The 14,678-nt window shown below is 38.2% G+C and overlaps 1 protein-coding gene across 1 annotated transcript in view; it reads left to right on the forward strand.

The window, feature by feature from the left end:
* The window catches only part of LOC131230847 (transmembrane emp24 domain-containing protein p24beta2-like), a 32,625-nt gene extending 23,605 nt beyond the window's left edge, over positions 1-9,020 (forward strand). Inside the window, exon 5 of the mRNA XM_058226861.1 lies at positions 8,861-9,020. Coding sequence (XP_058082844.1) covers positions 8,861-8,994 — 134 coding nt within the window. The 3' untranslated portion in view covers positions 8,995-9,020. The remainder of the gene's footprint in view (positions 1-8,860) is intronic.
* The last annotated feature ends 5,658 nt before the right edge of the window (positions 9,021-14,678 follow it).

Consider the following 14,678-nt stretch of genomic DNA (forward strand, 5'->3'; position numbering starts at 1 on the left):
CGAAGGTTGGCTCCTAGTGATGAATGACCCACATCTAAGGTGGGCCTTGCTTGATGGATGGCCCACTTCGCCCTGCATGATGGATGATCCACATTAAAGGTGGGCCCGCATGATGGATGGCCCACACCTAAGGTGGGCCTTGCATTATGGATAGCCCATGTTGAAGTGGGCCTCATAACCTGGACAATCCACATTAAAGGTAGGCCCCACATGATGGATGGTTCACATTGAAGACAGGGCCAAGGTGGGCCCAACATGATGAACAATTCACATCAAAGGTTTGGGCCCACATGATGGACGTTGGATATTAAGGGTGGAGTGAACAAACTTGAGGGATAGTTACTTGTGTGATGTTGGAAACCAAACATACTTTTCTACTTTTTGGTTGATAAATAAGTTGTTTACTGAATATACTTGTCTACTAAATAAGTAGAAACCAAGATAAGTTACTTGAGGCATAAGCAACTTATGTAAAGTAACTTACAATCCAAACGCCTGCTAAGTGACTGGGTGAGTTCCTAACAGACAATACATTAGGAGACAATTAATGAAGGAGATAAATTGATGTTATCAGTATCCTTAGCATGAGTACATGATCCATCAACAATTTTTACACAATTAGAGTTAAACGTGAATGAATATGACGAAAATGAGAATATATACACATCATATGATTAGATGCTCCAGAATCAATGATCCATGATGAACTATTATGGTTATTAGACACTAGATTAGCAAAGATGGACATACTTGGCTCTGTGAGAGATTAAGCACATGCAAGAATACTAAGATGATGATTGAGCTCAAGAATTTCATCCATGAGAGATTTGTGACAAACGCCTGTTGAATGCATAACATGTAAGTTTATGTGAACATGTCTCTTGATGTCGGCACTAGCAGGATAAGTTTGCTTTTAAGGATGGCCAACAAGATCCCAACACATCTTTCTCATATGCCAAGGTTGATTGCAATAAGAGCACAAAGGCCTGTCATTAATGCCAATAGGGGAACTACCACTTCCATGATCGATACTATCACCTATGCGACTACTGTCATCACCATGTCCATGAAATCTACATTACATTTCCATTGAAGTAGGGCACCGCAACACCTATGAATTATAAACTTCAATACTATGAATCTGGTCCATAGTAGACAACACACATCACAAACCCAAGAATGCACCAATTCAAACCCGACCATTCACACTCCTCCATAAGTGAGCAAACACGCAATCCATCACACCCTTGCATATTGAAATCCACAGAAATCAGTGAAATGATCACAAAAATAGGACCATATGACAACCGCACATCACATAAACATCGCTCTCTCTCTCTCAAGGTATTAAAAAACGGCTGATACGTAACGATAATGGTCAATACCGTTACGCGATCACCCCTGAATCGGTGCCCCTCCATTCTTTGGTCCGTAACAGGCCGTTACGGGGCCATAATAGTTCCCCTTAATAGTTGTTACCCACGATAACCTGGAAGAAAAAAAAAAAAAAACATACTAGGTGGTCCAAATCTTCTTCTTCTTCTTCATCTACTACCGCGACGTTGGCACTGCTGCAGCTGCTACTTCTTTTTCTTCGTCTTCTTTCTTTCTTTCTTTCCATGGTGCGGACCCCTCCTCCTCCTCCTCTCTCTCTCTCTCATTATCTTCCTCTCTTTGTTTCTCTTTTTCCCCCTCGTTCTCTCAAAAAATGAATGGAGGGCATTGCTGTTTCACAACCATGCACTTAACCTTTTTTGTAATACCTTGCAGTGTACACCGCTTAGTGCATATGCACATGGGACTATTTTAGTGCATGTGGCCCACCTTGATTTATGTGTTGTAATTAGAGCTGGGCATCGAGTCGAGTCAGACCGAGTTAGGGCTGACTCGACTCGATCTGGTTTTGAAATAGGCTTGACCTAAACTCCATCCGACTCGATACCGAGTACAACATGCTTGACTAGATCCGAGTTTGGTCTGGGCTAGACTGATCCGGACTGAGTCCGATCCGATCAGAAGTACCAAATCAGGTTGAGTTAGCACTGAGTCAGATTGAGAGATGAGGGAATGGAGAGGAGAGAGAGGAGGAGGAGGAGGAGGGTGATGGTGGTGGGTGGTTGTCAGGCTTGGAAGAGGAAGAGGAGGAGGATGAGGGAGGGAGAGAGAGAGGTTGGGATCGGGTCAGGGTAGGGTTAGAGAGTCGGGTCGATTCGGGTTTCGGATCGAGTCGAGTCTAATCGGATCAAGTTTCGGGTCGAGTCAGAACTCGACTTGGTTTGAGTTCGGATTCGGCGAAGCTTACTCGGTTCGAACCGACTCACCCATTCGGTTCAGGTCGAGTCGGATCAGAACGAGCCAGATTGAGTCGAGTTAGCCGGATCAAGTCGTCCCGTGCCCACCTCTAGTTGTAATCCATGCCATCCATCGGTTTTTTCAGTTCATTTTAGGCCATGGTCCCTAAAATGAAACAGATCCAAATCTCAGGTGGGCCGCACAATAAGGATTGAATGTCCACGCCCCACCGTTAAAAACTTCCTACGGTCCATCGTAATGTTTATTTGCCATCGAACCTATCGATAAGGTCACATGGACCTAGATGAAGGGAGAACACAAACGGCAGCTTGATTCAAAAAATCTTTTGGCCCATGAAGGTTTTAATGGTGGGAATTTAATCCCTACTGTGTGGTCCACCTGAGATTTGGAACTACCTCATTTTTAGGACCATGCCCTAAAATGAGTTGGCAAAAAGAATGGAAGGCATGGATATACAACAAATGTGTCGAGGTGGGCCCCACATTCAAGGCATCACTCACTATGGTTCACCTAAGATTTAGATTTGTCTGATTTTTGGGACCCTACCTTAAAATGAGTGGGCAAAACAGATTAAAATACATCGGGATGGCCCCACATTCAGGGCCTTACCCACTAGTGGTCCACTTGAGATATGGATCTACCTCATTTTTGGACCATGTCATAAAATGAGTTGGCAAAATGGATGACCGACATGGATATGTAATACATACATCGAGGAGGACCATGTACGTGGTCTTAAAAAATTGTACATGAGGCATATATTAACTCAACATTAATTAATTAAATTATGGATCGTTGTTACTAAGTCACAATCCAAAAAGTAAATTATTTGAATGATTTTTATCGTTAATTTGTAGACACTTGTTATTTTGAAATAGGACCATTTGATATTTTTTCATTCTTCACTGTCCAATAAATGTCCACCAATCCATTAGTGGGATAAGTACCAATAGATTGCATGAATTTGAGGCTGATTTGGGACATCAAATGGTCCTCCAAATCCACTCCAAATCGAAACACTATTCATCTAAATTTAATTTCAATTTTTTCTTAAGATCTATAGGAAAAAAATGATATCAAAAGTCCCTAACCTTTTGTATGTTGAAATGAAATGTATGAGAGTCACAAGGTATGTTATACACCAATTCTATAAATAATAATAAAACCTACAAATATGAGATGTTTTGGTATTACATTCATTCTGATAAATTGATATTGTATAGTTAAATAATTAAATATAAGAAAAATCAGTTAATTCTGAGTTGTCAGGTTCATAAATTCATCAGATAGCCCGATATAATATTCTCACTAAATATTGGACCGTTACACTATCTTAAACATGTTCAAAATTATAAATGAATGCATATTTGGAATACTTACAATTTTTCGCATTTTCTGGCTATTTTATTTTTGGATTTTTTTGAGCAAAAAAAAATAAAATCGACCGATAAAGGGGTGTATCGGCCGTTACGCTGATTCAGCGTATCGATAATGGTGGGCACCATTACGCCCACTGTTACCGCAACGGGACACCTTGCTCCCTCTTTTTCTCTAGTTTCCTTACTTCTAATTTGTATGAAATACAATGAAAACCTTACTTGGCGTGGGCCTGGCAGTGTTGTATTTTAGTCCTTTGATTGCTTTTTTCTTTTCTAATTTTCTTTTCTTTCTTCTTTGCTTTAGTTTTGTTTTGTTCCTTTTTTCTTTCTGCTTCAATAAAATCTTCACCTTTCAAAAAAGAAAAAAAGAAAAAGAACCTTACCAAACATTCTAGAAAAATCACCAAAAATCTTCTGAAATCAAACTCTTCCAGATCCCATACTTTTTTCCTTCCCGTGGCCATTGAACCTGACATTGTTGACGTCAACCATACAGACTAATGACGTTAGCAGTGGACCTCACCTAAAACCCTTTCGATCAACCCCATAACTGATCTGATACTAAGTAGAAAGTGGTAGAATTTTGTGTATTACCTCAATGGACTAACACTATCCCTTAAAAATGAGCAAATATAAAGTACACTAACAGAAAACAGCAAACAGTGCACACACAGATACAAGAATACATAAGTACATATAGTTCTTTACAGAATGGTGAAATGAGATGTTAATCTGACTACAAATATTCCCAATTTCCATGAGGTAATCGGTATACCACGATAGAGGTAGTAACTTTTAAAATTAAACCCCCCCCCCCCCCCCCCCCCCCCCACTACCACACACACACACACACAAAATCCTCATTTTTCTGAAGAAGAAGAGTAAATAAAAAAACTCACATACCTATCAAGAGCTCCACCTCTTCTTCTTCGCCACCGCCCAACCCACCCACCCACTCTCCTCTTCTTCTTCTTTTCTCTCCCTCTCTATTGTTATATCAAACTAAAGGATCCTGAAAAGGCTGTGCCAAGTGTCTTCATATGATCCTTCATGTTTTAGAAAGGGGAGATATGGTGCTTAGGCAGCGGATGGATCTTGATACTTCGGCACTCCTAATTTGAACACATGGCATACATTAACTCAAACTAAACCATGAACCCATTCTTGCCATGTTATAGTCCCAAAATCATATTGTTCGAAATAGGATTTTTTTCATCCTTCACCATCCAATAAATATCCACCAATCTGATAGTCAAATGATGAAATGAGCATAATTTTCGGGTTTTATGGTGCATCTAAACTTTGGACAGTTTAATTTGAAGTAGTTGTATGGCATTTGTGATTCTAAGTTCCTGCATATCATCCATTATACTTTATCAGATTATCAAAGTTTTTTTCATTTAGAAGCTAAATTTTGAAGTTAGTTTAGCCCCATATAAAAAAATGGGGGTGGCTGTATTATAGTACTGATGGCACAGTTGTATGTCAATCTAGACTGTCCAAATCACTGATCCATCTGTTGATGGAGCATAACCCATTACGTTGACTGTATAGATAATATTAATAATCAGATTTGTCCACTCAAATTCAGGCCACTCACTATTCTACTTATAACCATCCATATAATTTCTATTAATTTGGTTGGTTCTGATTACTTGAGCAGTGTGATTTTAGCGATATGCTCCGTCCACAATGGGCTTAACAATTTGGATGGTCTAGATAGTTGGACATCAATTCCATGTGCGAGGATAGGAGTTGTTTGATTTTTCATTTGGATGTGTTAACCTTTGATTACTTATTTGTTGAGTGTTGGATATTTTTAATTTTTAACCATCCAATAAATGTCCACCAATCTGATAGCCTTATAATGAAATAAGTGTAATTTCTGGTTCATCATACATCTAAACCGGGACCCATAATTTGGATAGTTTAATCTGAATTAGTTGTAGGATATTTATGGGATAGCTATAAGAACAGCCATGCCTTACGGGGTAGAATGTTGGGCAGTTAAGGAACAAGATGTTCATAGGATGAGTATAGCTAAAATGAGGGATATCGAGATGGATGAGTGGTAAGATTAGGAGGTATATAATTAGAAATGAATGCATTCGAGGGAACTTAGGAGTAGCACCAATAGGTAATAAGATGAGAGAAACTAGACTTAGATGATTTGGTCATGTGCAATGGAGACCAAGATCTATGCCGGATAGGAGTGATTTGGTACAAGTTTAAGGCTCTAAAAGGGCAATGGGAAGTCCCAAAAGGATGCGGGTGGAGGTAGTAAAAAAGACTTGATGACCTTTGGTCTAACCGAAGTTATGGCCCTTGATAGGGTGGAATGCGGAACAAGATTCATTTAACTGACCCCAGTTAATTGGGATCAGGCTTAGATGATGATGATATTTATTTGAACGATATGAACTCATTTTTGAAATAACCGTGTCCCTTCTTTCAGACAGCGGATAGTTTAGGACCGTATACAATGGAAACTTATTATGCATGCTTGTTTTTTGTAATGTTTTGAGGTCAAAGTGTGTAATCACGTGTCTTCTAACATCTAATGTATTTTCATTAAAAAATTACATCATTTTCATAATGTTTCCCTCAAACAATGATACATTCCCCAATACATGTGATATTTCCCTTGCAATACTGATATGTTTCCATATCCCAACAATGTGACATACATCGATACTGATTCTGTGAACACTAGATTGTTTTTGCCTCATACTAAAGCTGTGCTCTCCAAAGATTTGTTTAATTGATCAATGAGATTTTAAAGCATCCCCATCTCCATCTATCTTCCAAAGATAGTGTGACTCCTTGTGTTCGATCCCTTGGGGGAGCTTTCTTCCACATGACTTACTACCATTAAAATCCTAGATCCTTGACCAAGAGTTATCTTAAATCACCCAACCTGCCTTCCCATGACCATAGTTTGATGGCAATAACCTTTTTCAACAATGGTAGTTTGATTAGAATACCCTTCTTCAAAAATACTCATGGCCTCACCTGCCTGATGCTTTACTCACCATTTACCAAGAAGTGCCGCATTCATCTCTTTAAACCTTCTCATTATTTTTAAATTTTTTTTCTTTTTCAATTTTTTGGTTCATAAACTTCTTCTTTTTCTTTTTTCCTTCTTTTGGTAGGGTGTCAGGTTGCCTTAAAGAAAAGTCTCCTGGCAAGACTTGATCTTGGGCTAAGCTGCATCAAGAGAGTGTTACATTACAAATCATTGTTTATGTATCAGTATGGCGCCGTGTTTCACTCACACCCTTGGGATATGGAGAGATTATGGGAAACATTGCATGTATCCCAATATGTAGGAAACATTGGGAAAACTTCAAGAAAATGGTGGAATTTTTCATTGAACCTTCAGGAGACGTTAATAAACACGTGATTACACACTTAGAAATCAAAACATTGCAAAAATGAAAGAAAAAACTATGCATAATAATTTTCAGTTGTTTAGGGGATAAAACTATGCGTTGTCGGCCTTAAGTAATTAACTTGTAAAAAATGAGTTCGTATCATTGAAATGTTATACAATACTAGAAATAAACCAATATCCCCAAAATATAAAAAGAACCAAAAATTTACCTTAGTCTAGATTCACATCAAGTTACCCAATTGTAGAGCTTGTCTTTTCTGTTTGATGAAATAAAGGATCCTGTTTTACCATGTCAGGAGGGTGGTAAGTGTAATCACCAGCTCACTTTTATCAATCACACTTTTCACCCCTGTCATACAGCAAGAGACGCACTGAACTCGCCTTTTTCATGGTCCTGAGATTGGACTAATATTGAGGGGAAAATGTACTCATGCCAATTATGGATGCATTGCTCCCGCTTATTAGCAAATAGAGAAGAATATAGCCACTTATGAACTCTTGGTCTCGGGTGGCATGGTTTTGGGAAATATCATAGATATTGCAGGAAATATCGCATATATCGTGATATATCATGGGATTTTTTCTATTACCCCCATTTTTGGTTCTGATACCTTATATATATATATATATATATATATATATCGGAAACGCTCACCTGCGAACCAGTTCGTACGTACTATGTACGAACTTTTTTGAGAACCCATCCTACGTGGTGTGGTTCCAAAATCTGAACTGTTCAGGTGAAGCGGCACCTCGTGAAACCCCCCGGACCCAACTTTTACTTTGATCTAAAACTTTGATGCCCATAAAAAATGAAAACAGTTTCCTCCCTTGATTTGCATTTCTCTTTTCTATGGCCCACTAGAATTTTAGATCAGGGTGAAAATTTTTCACGTAAGGTTTCATGGGATTCCGCATCACATGGACTGTTCAGATTAGACACCCATGACACGTGTGCAAAGGTGCGCACGTGCGTAGGTGCGTAGGGGAGCATGACTCTCTCTCTCTCTCTCTCTCTCTCTCTATATATATATATATATATATATATATATATATATATATATATATATATTATAGAAGCATTCCATATCACTACCATGCGATATTGATAATATCAGCCGATATGTTGATACATTGAACACTGCTACCAACTTGGATCCTAGCTGGGCGTGGTTTACAAACTTCATTCGCTTGGACTAAGTGACATTTTTTTTTTATCCCTTTGAAACCCTCAAAGCCTCTTGATAACACTTCCGGGGAAAATAAATAAAGACAAAACAAATGGAATTTTAGTTGACGTAAGCTCACTGCCTTAATCAAATTGAGGTAGGTAGTGACTTTGGTGGGAACCCTTCTGCTACGATGCTCTCACTCTTAGTTAGACTTTTTAGAGGGAACCACTTTAGTGCCATGACCAATCTCTTTTGTATCAGATGAGCTCTAGGAATCCATGTTGAGGTCTAACATCTTGTTTTTTGCTCATTCCCTGCAAGTAGTTGATCCTGTCGTTTCGTTATCTCTCTAGCGAGCTTTGTGCTTATTGTTGTGTACTGGGAATTTGGTTAGCTATTTGTATTTTAATGTTTTTAATAAAAATAAATTATTATCTATTACAAATTATTTCTAGGGCTATTTCCTCATTATAAATGCCATTAGGAGATATCAAGAATTGTTTTGATATCTTCTTGATTAAAATGAATGTCCATGATGCAGTTCTCTTGTGCATCGTTGTAGCCTTAATAATTGATTCAGGTATTGTAAATTTTGGATGCAGTTAATGAAGGGATGAGCAGGAGGGCGATCCACAAGGCTATCTTTGAGTCAGCGGCCCTCATTGGGGTCAGTGTGCTCCAAGTTTACCTCCTACGGCGCCTTTTCGAGCAGAAACTTGGAACCTCCCGAGTTTAGGTCTGGCTTTTCTGGTGGAGTATTTACATATTCTTGTCAGGTACTCACCATCCCCTACTTAAAGTTGAACATTTTTTTGTAGCATTTCCCCTTTTGAATTTTTCAACAGTAATAACATGTAAAGCATGAAGTACAAGTGGTTTGGGAGACGTGGTGGTTTTACCCTTTTGGTGGTTGGATAATGGGGTCGGATCTATCCATTCTTCTTTTCCTCTCTTTGCTTTCATTTTCCGTTGAGTTATGCTATCATATCAATATAAATGATTGTGGGAATCAGGTCAGTTTGTTCTCCAGTCTGCCACAAAACCTTCGATGGTTATGAGAAATTTGCCAATGGTCCACGTTCAATATAGTTGCATACTACCTGATGAGAGGACTAGCTTGATTTTCCGGCATCACTTACAATGTGTCATAGTTTAGACAATCCCTAGTGGCTATTCCAGGGAAAGCCAACTTTGGCCTTGTGGAGAATTATAGAAAATTTTAGAGAATGGTCGAAAGTATGCAGGGTAGAAGTTTCTAGAGTTCTCTAGTGTGATCTTGTAGAGAAGATTGTGTAGAATTATCCAAGAGGTTTCTAGAGTGTTCGTTACCATTGAATAAATGCTATGGCTTCATCCTAGCTATTGATGTAAGGAGAATAGAAGGTTCTTAGGTCTATATAAGGAGGGCACCTCCTTTTTAACCAACCTCAGAGGTTGTAAGCTCTGAGTTCATTAGTGCAATACAAGTTCTCTTGCCTTCTTGTCACCTTTGTCTACTCTCCTGTTCTAAGTGGCATAGTTACACATGGGTGGAACAAACTTGCCCAAGGGGTTGTGAGTCAAGATCCGCCCTATTTATGCTTGGGAAAACAATCAAGCTGTTACAAATGTGTCACACCTGATGAATGGCCCAACTTTCTCACATGTGTCACTCGAGGTAAGCTATCTTGCCCATTAGAAGATATCCCAGGAGGCCCTATTTTCTCACACAGATACCACATATGGTCGTGTGGGGGATTTGCAGCCCTAAACTTGCTGATCGTGAGGAGCCATGCAATGTTTTAAATATCGACAATATCAGCCGATATAGCCCACGATATATCTTGTATCCCACCTATGCGATGCGAAATGCACAGGTAGTGTTCAAAATATCGGTATCGGTATTGCATGTTTGGGATACAGATACATATCGATTATCGCACGAGATGTATCATTTGTATCGAGTAATTTATCACACGTATTGATTATCGCATGGGATATATCGTTTGTATCGAGTAATTTATTGCACTTTTTGGGAAACATGGGTAAACATTGGGAAAATAGGTGATGTTTCCATGAAACTTCAGGGATTGTTAGAAAAGACCTTAACACACACTTTTAAATTATAACATCTAAAAAAAGAAGTGCACATAGTAGGTTTTCTTTGTATAGGGTCATAAGCTATGCACTATCTGACTAAACTAATGCAACTAAATTCAAATTGAATGCATAACATTTAGAGTGTATGTGATGATCATTTCATCAAACACTCCTAAATACTTCAAAATTAGTTTCAATTGACAGCTGGTTGAAGGGAATATTTTTATATAAATATTTTAATAAAATTTTAATTAAAAATAATTTTTATTTTTCAAAAATTAACAAGTGCTTAACAATTTAGCAAATCAGCCCTCATACATGCTTGATTTTATGTTTGGAGTGCAACATTGCGAGCAATTTGGGAGAAATTGAGGAAATTTCGAAATTTCTCCAAAATTTCCCAAATCGGACCACCTATACTTAAATTTCGAAATTAGAATGTACGTGATGATCATTCCATCAAATACCCTTAACTACTTCGAAATTAAAATGTACATGATGATCATTTCATAAAATACTCTTAAATACTTCGAAATTAGTCTCAATTGACAGCTGGTTAAAGGAAAATTTTGAAAAAAAAATGGAGAACATGAAGAACCAATGGATATCGAAATCAAAGCTCTAATTCCGTGATTTTTCATGCAAAACATAAAGAACCAATGGATTTATAATCATTTGACCCTGATTTAACATAATTTCAATAAAAAAATGGATTAGAAATAAAAAATGCTCACCGGATCAACCATGTGGGATATATCGGCACTACATGTACATTTTGTATCGCACAGGTGGGATACAAGATATATCGTGAGATATATTGGCCGATATTGTCGACATTTAAAACATTGCGCACAGGTAGTACCGATATATCCCACATGTATATCCCACATGTACAATCCGGTGAGCATTTTTAATTTCCGATCCTTTTTTTTTGTTGACATTATTTTAAATCAGTGTCAAATGGTTATACATCCATTTGTTCTTCATGTTTTGCATGAAAAATCATGGAGTTGGATCTTCGATTTTGATATCCATTGGTTCTTCATGTTCTACATTTTTTTTTTCAAAATTTTCCTTCAACTAGTTGTCAATTGAGACTAATTTCAAAGTATTTAGGAATATTTGATGAAATGACCATCACATATGCTCTAATTTTGAAATTTGAGCGTAGGTGGTCCAATTTGGGGAAAATTGGAGAAATTTTGAGATTTTTCCAATTTGGGAATCTCTCCCAAATTGCTTGCAATATTGGACTCTAAACTTGAAATTAAGCATGTATGAGGGCCAATCTATTGATTTGTTAAGTCCTCGTCAATTTTCGAAAAATAAAAACATTTAAAAAAATTAATAAAAAAATTATTGAAATATTGTTATTATTATTATTTATTTTCCTTCAATCAGCTGTTAATTGAGACTAATTTCAAATTATATAGGAGTGTTTAATGAAATGATCATCACATACACTTTAAATCTTAGCATTCAATTTGAATATAGTCGCATTAGTAGTCAAACAGCGTATATCTTATGACTCTTAACAAAGGAAACCTATTATGCGCACTTTGTTTTTGAGATGTTATGATTTAAAAGTGTGTATTAAGGTCTTTTTTTTAAAAAAAATAAATAAATAAAATAAAATAAAATTTAAAAAACAATCTTTGAAGTTTCATTGAAAAATTCAACCATTTTCTCAATGTTTCCCCATGTTTTCCAAAAAGTGCGATAAATTACCTGATATAAACGATATATCCCGTGCGATAACCGATACATATCTATATCCCAAAGTCGCGATCCCGATGTTTCGAATGCTGTAGCCATGGCAGGGCTTGTTTGGTGATAATGTGACACATGACAGGCGAGATGGGTTAGGTTGATTCCGTTAGAGACAAAAGGGTCAGTGCTGATGCATGCAGCCATGTGATGTCCAGTTCTTGGAATGGAAAAGTGTGCGGATTCAAGCACAAATAGGGATTAATGTGTATGATGGATCAGCATGCCTGGCTGGTAGTGTGGGAAGGGTGTTGACAGCATTGACTTTGACTGTTTCTAGTAGTAGTGGGGAGCGGATTAGGTGAGACCCCGGATCCACCACCGAGGTGGGTGGGACCCCTGACTGTGGGGCTCACCGTGATGTATGTGACTACATCCACACCGTCCATCTGTATTGAAAATCATTTTAGGGCATGATCCAAAAAATGAAGCAGTTCCAAATCCCAGATGGATCAGACCTAAGGAAACTATGGGGATTGAACATCCGCCATTTAGAACTTATGTGACAACAAGGTGTTTAGATCAAGCTGGAATTTGTGTCTTCCCCTCACCTAGACCCGTGTGACCTTATGAATGGGCCGAATAACTCCAGCATTGGACTCAAGGGATGTGGGCCTCATGAATGCTCCTAGCACGCAACATCCTTTATAGGCATTCGGATAGATGCAATGGCATTTTTGTCCAAAAGAAGTTGAAAAGATATGAGAGGTAAAAATAAAAAATAAACATTTGGAAAGGGTGTCTGTTTTGGTGTGTAAAGTAATCCTCGGGTCAAGTTTGGTAAAAATCCCTAATAGTAAACAAGTTTGTTTTGCACCTTTTAGTAGGTTTTTACATTCCCCAGCTTTTCTTTAAAGAATTTGCCTTAGCCTTTTTGTTAGGGAATAGTAATCCTGGAGAACAAAAAACAGAATTCTAGATTTTCCCCGGGTATCAACCTAATAAATCAGGAAATAATTTCCCAACAACCTAACAGGCCCTAGATGTGCACAGTGATTTTTACTGCAAAATTCCTCAAAATGCCTGCATCTATTTTTCCCAAGAAGTGAAGTTTCACAGCACTCACATGATACTTGTACGAAGTGCACCCCACCAGTATGATCATACGGACCAAGAATTGTGTCCATCCAATCATCAGGTGCGCCCCACCATAGAAAACAATGTAAACCACCCAAAGGTATCCAAATCCCCTTGTGGTCCACCTGATAATTAGATCAGCCTAACTTTTGGTTTGACTCTATCATGATGGGGTACACCTGTTGGGTAGGTTGGATGTCATAGACCACGCAGGCCCCACAATGCACAACCTGTTTTTAGGGAGAAACATGGATGAGGGCATTTTGGTTATTTTGCAAATCAGAAATTACTCTCCTCTTGCTGCAAAGCTGCTTCTATGCGGATGAAGCAGGAGCTCTCTCAGGCACTAGCTTGCTGCAAGATATGTGCCTTGTGGCCTGCTACCCCATGTGTGTACAGCTCAGCTGTCCAATTGTGTCATGCACAATCCACCTGATTAATGTGGCCTTCAGCGGGCGTGAGGGTGTTAGGCAATTCAACTTTTCTTGATGAACGTTTAGATCGGCATGACCTTTGCTATGCCCACACTGGGTGTACAAAGGTGGCTGGTGTACATGCCATCATGTGTCAGCATGAACCCATTATTTTTGCATTTCCTGGCCCAAGAATCAGGTCAGTTCACTAATCAGGTGGGCCATAAACAAATGTACGAGCCAAACTGAGCTTGGTGGAAGTGCCAACGGTTGGCTTTGAGCTTAAGTTTGTGGCTCCTCAAATGTCCAATAGGCCTGAAATTTCAGTATAACAGTTTGATGAACAGTTTTGGATTTTCAGCATGGGTGACATGAACATAACTTGCTTTGCTAACCTCATTTTGTGAAGCAGGAAACTTAACAAATAAGCAGGGAATAACAGCTTTAATGACTTGTTCCAGACTCCGCAGAGTTTCAACACCTGGTCAAGGGTTCGAGCATCCATAGGTGGTGAAATTCCACTAGCATGAGTGTGTGCGTGTGTTAAAAAAAAAAAAAAAGGACTCAGCAGATTTAGTGAAGAGTAATGGGTGGCGTTCAAATGCACTTGAAAAGTCCTTAAAAATGGGACTTATATCGGCTCACGGAAGTCTCAATAAAGACATATATATATATATATATATATATATATATATATATATATATATATATATATATATATATATAATATTTTGTTTTATTTTATTTTTATAATTAAATTTGTGAATAATTTATATTGCACATGATATTGATTGGCATATATGAATATATTACCCTCAATAACCGTATATAGGCTGGGTCCAGCTGATGGGTGTTTATGCATAGCCCGAGCTCAGCCCAACTAATAAATGGGCTTGAACTTTAGGCATGGGTCCAGCCCCAGGGCCTGATACGGTATCTCAATACTTTGAGAAGTGATGTGATGTGTATTTCAAATGTAATATTTTGAGCTATTTTTGAATTACCACTAGTGGTTCATGGACGTCCATAGGGTGGGCCTCATAGTAGCTGGCTGGACCGTCATACAAGGAACACGATGATTGCA

This window comes from Magnolia sinica, chromosome 2, assembly GCF_029962835.1.
Source record: "Magnolia sinica isolate HGM2019 chromosome 2, MsV1, whole genome shotgun sequence".
NCBI classification, from domain to species: Eukaryota; Viridiplantae; Streptophyta; class Magnoliopsida; order Magnoliales; family Magnoliaceae; genus Magnolia; species Magnolia sinica.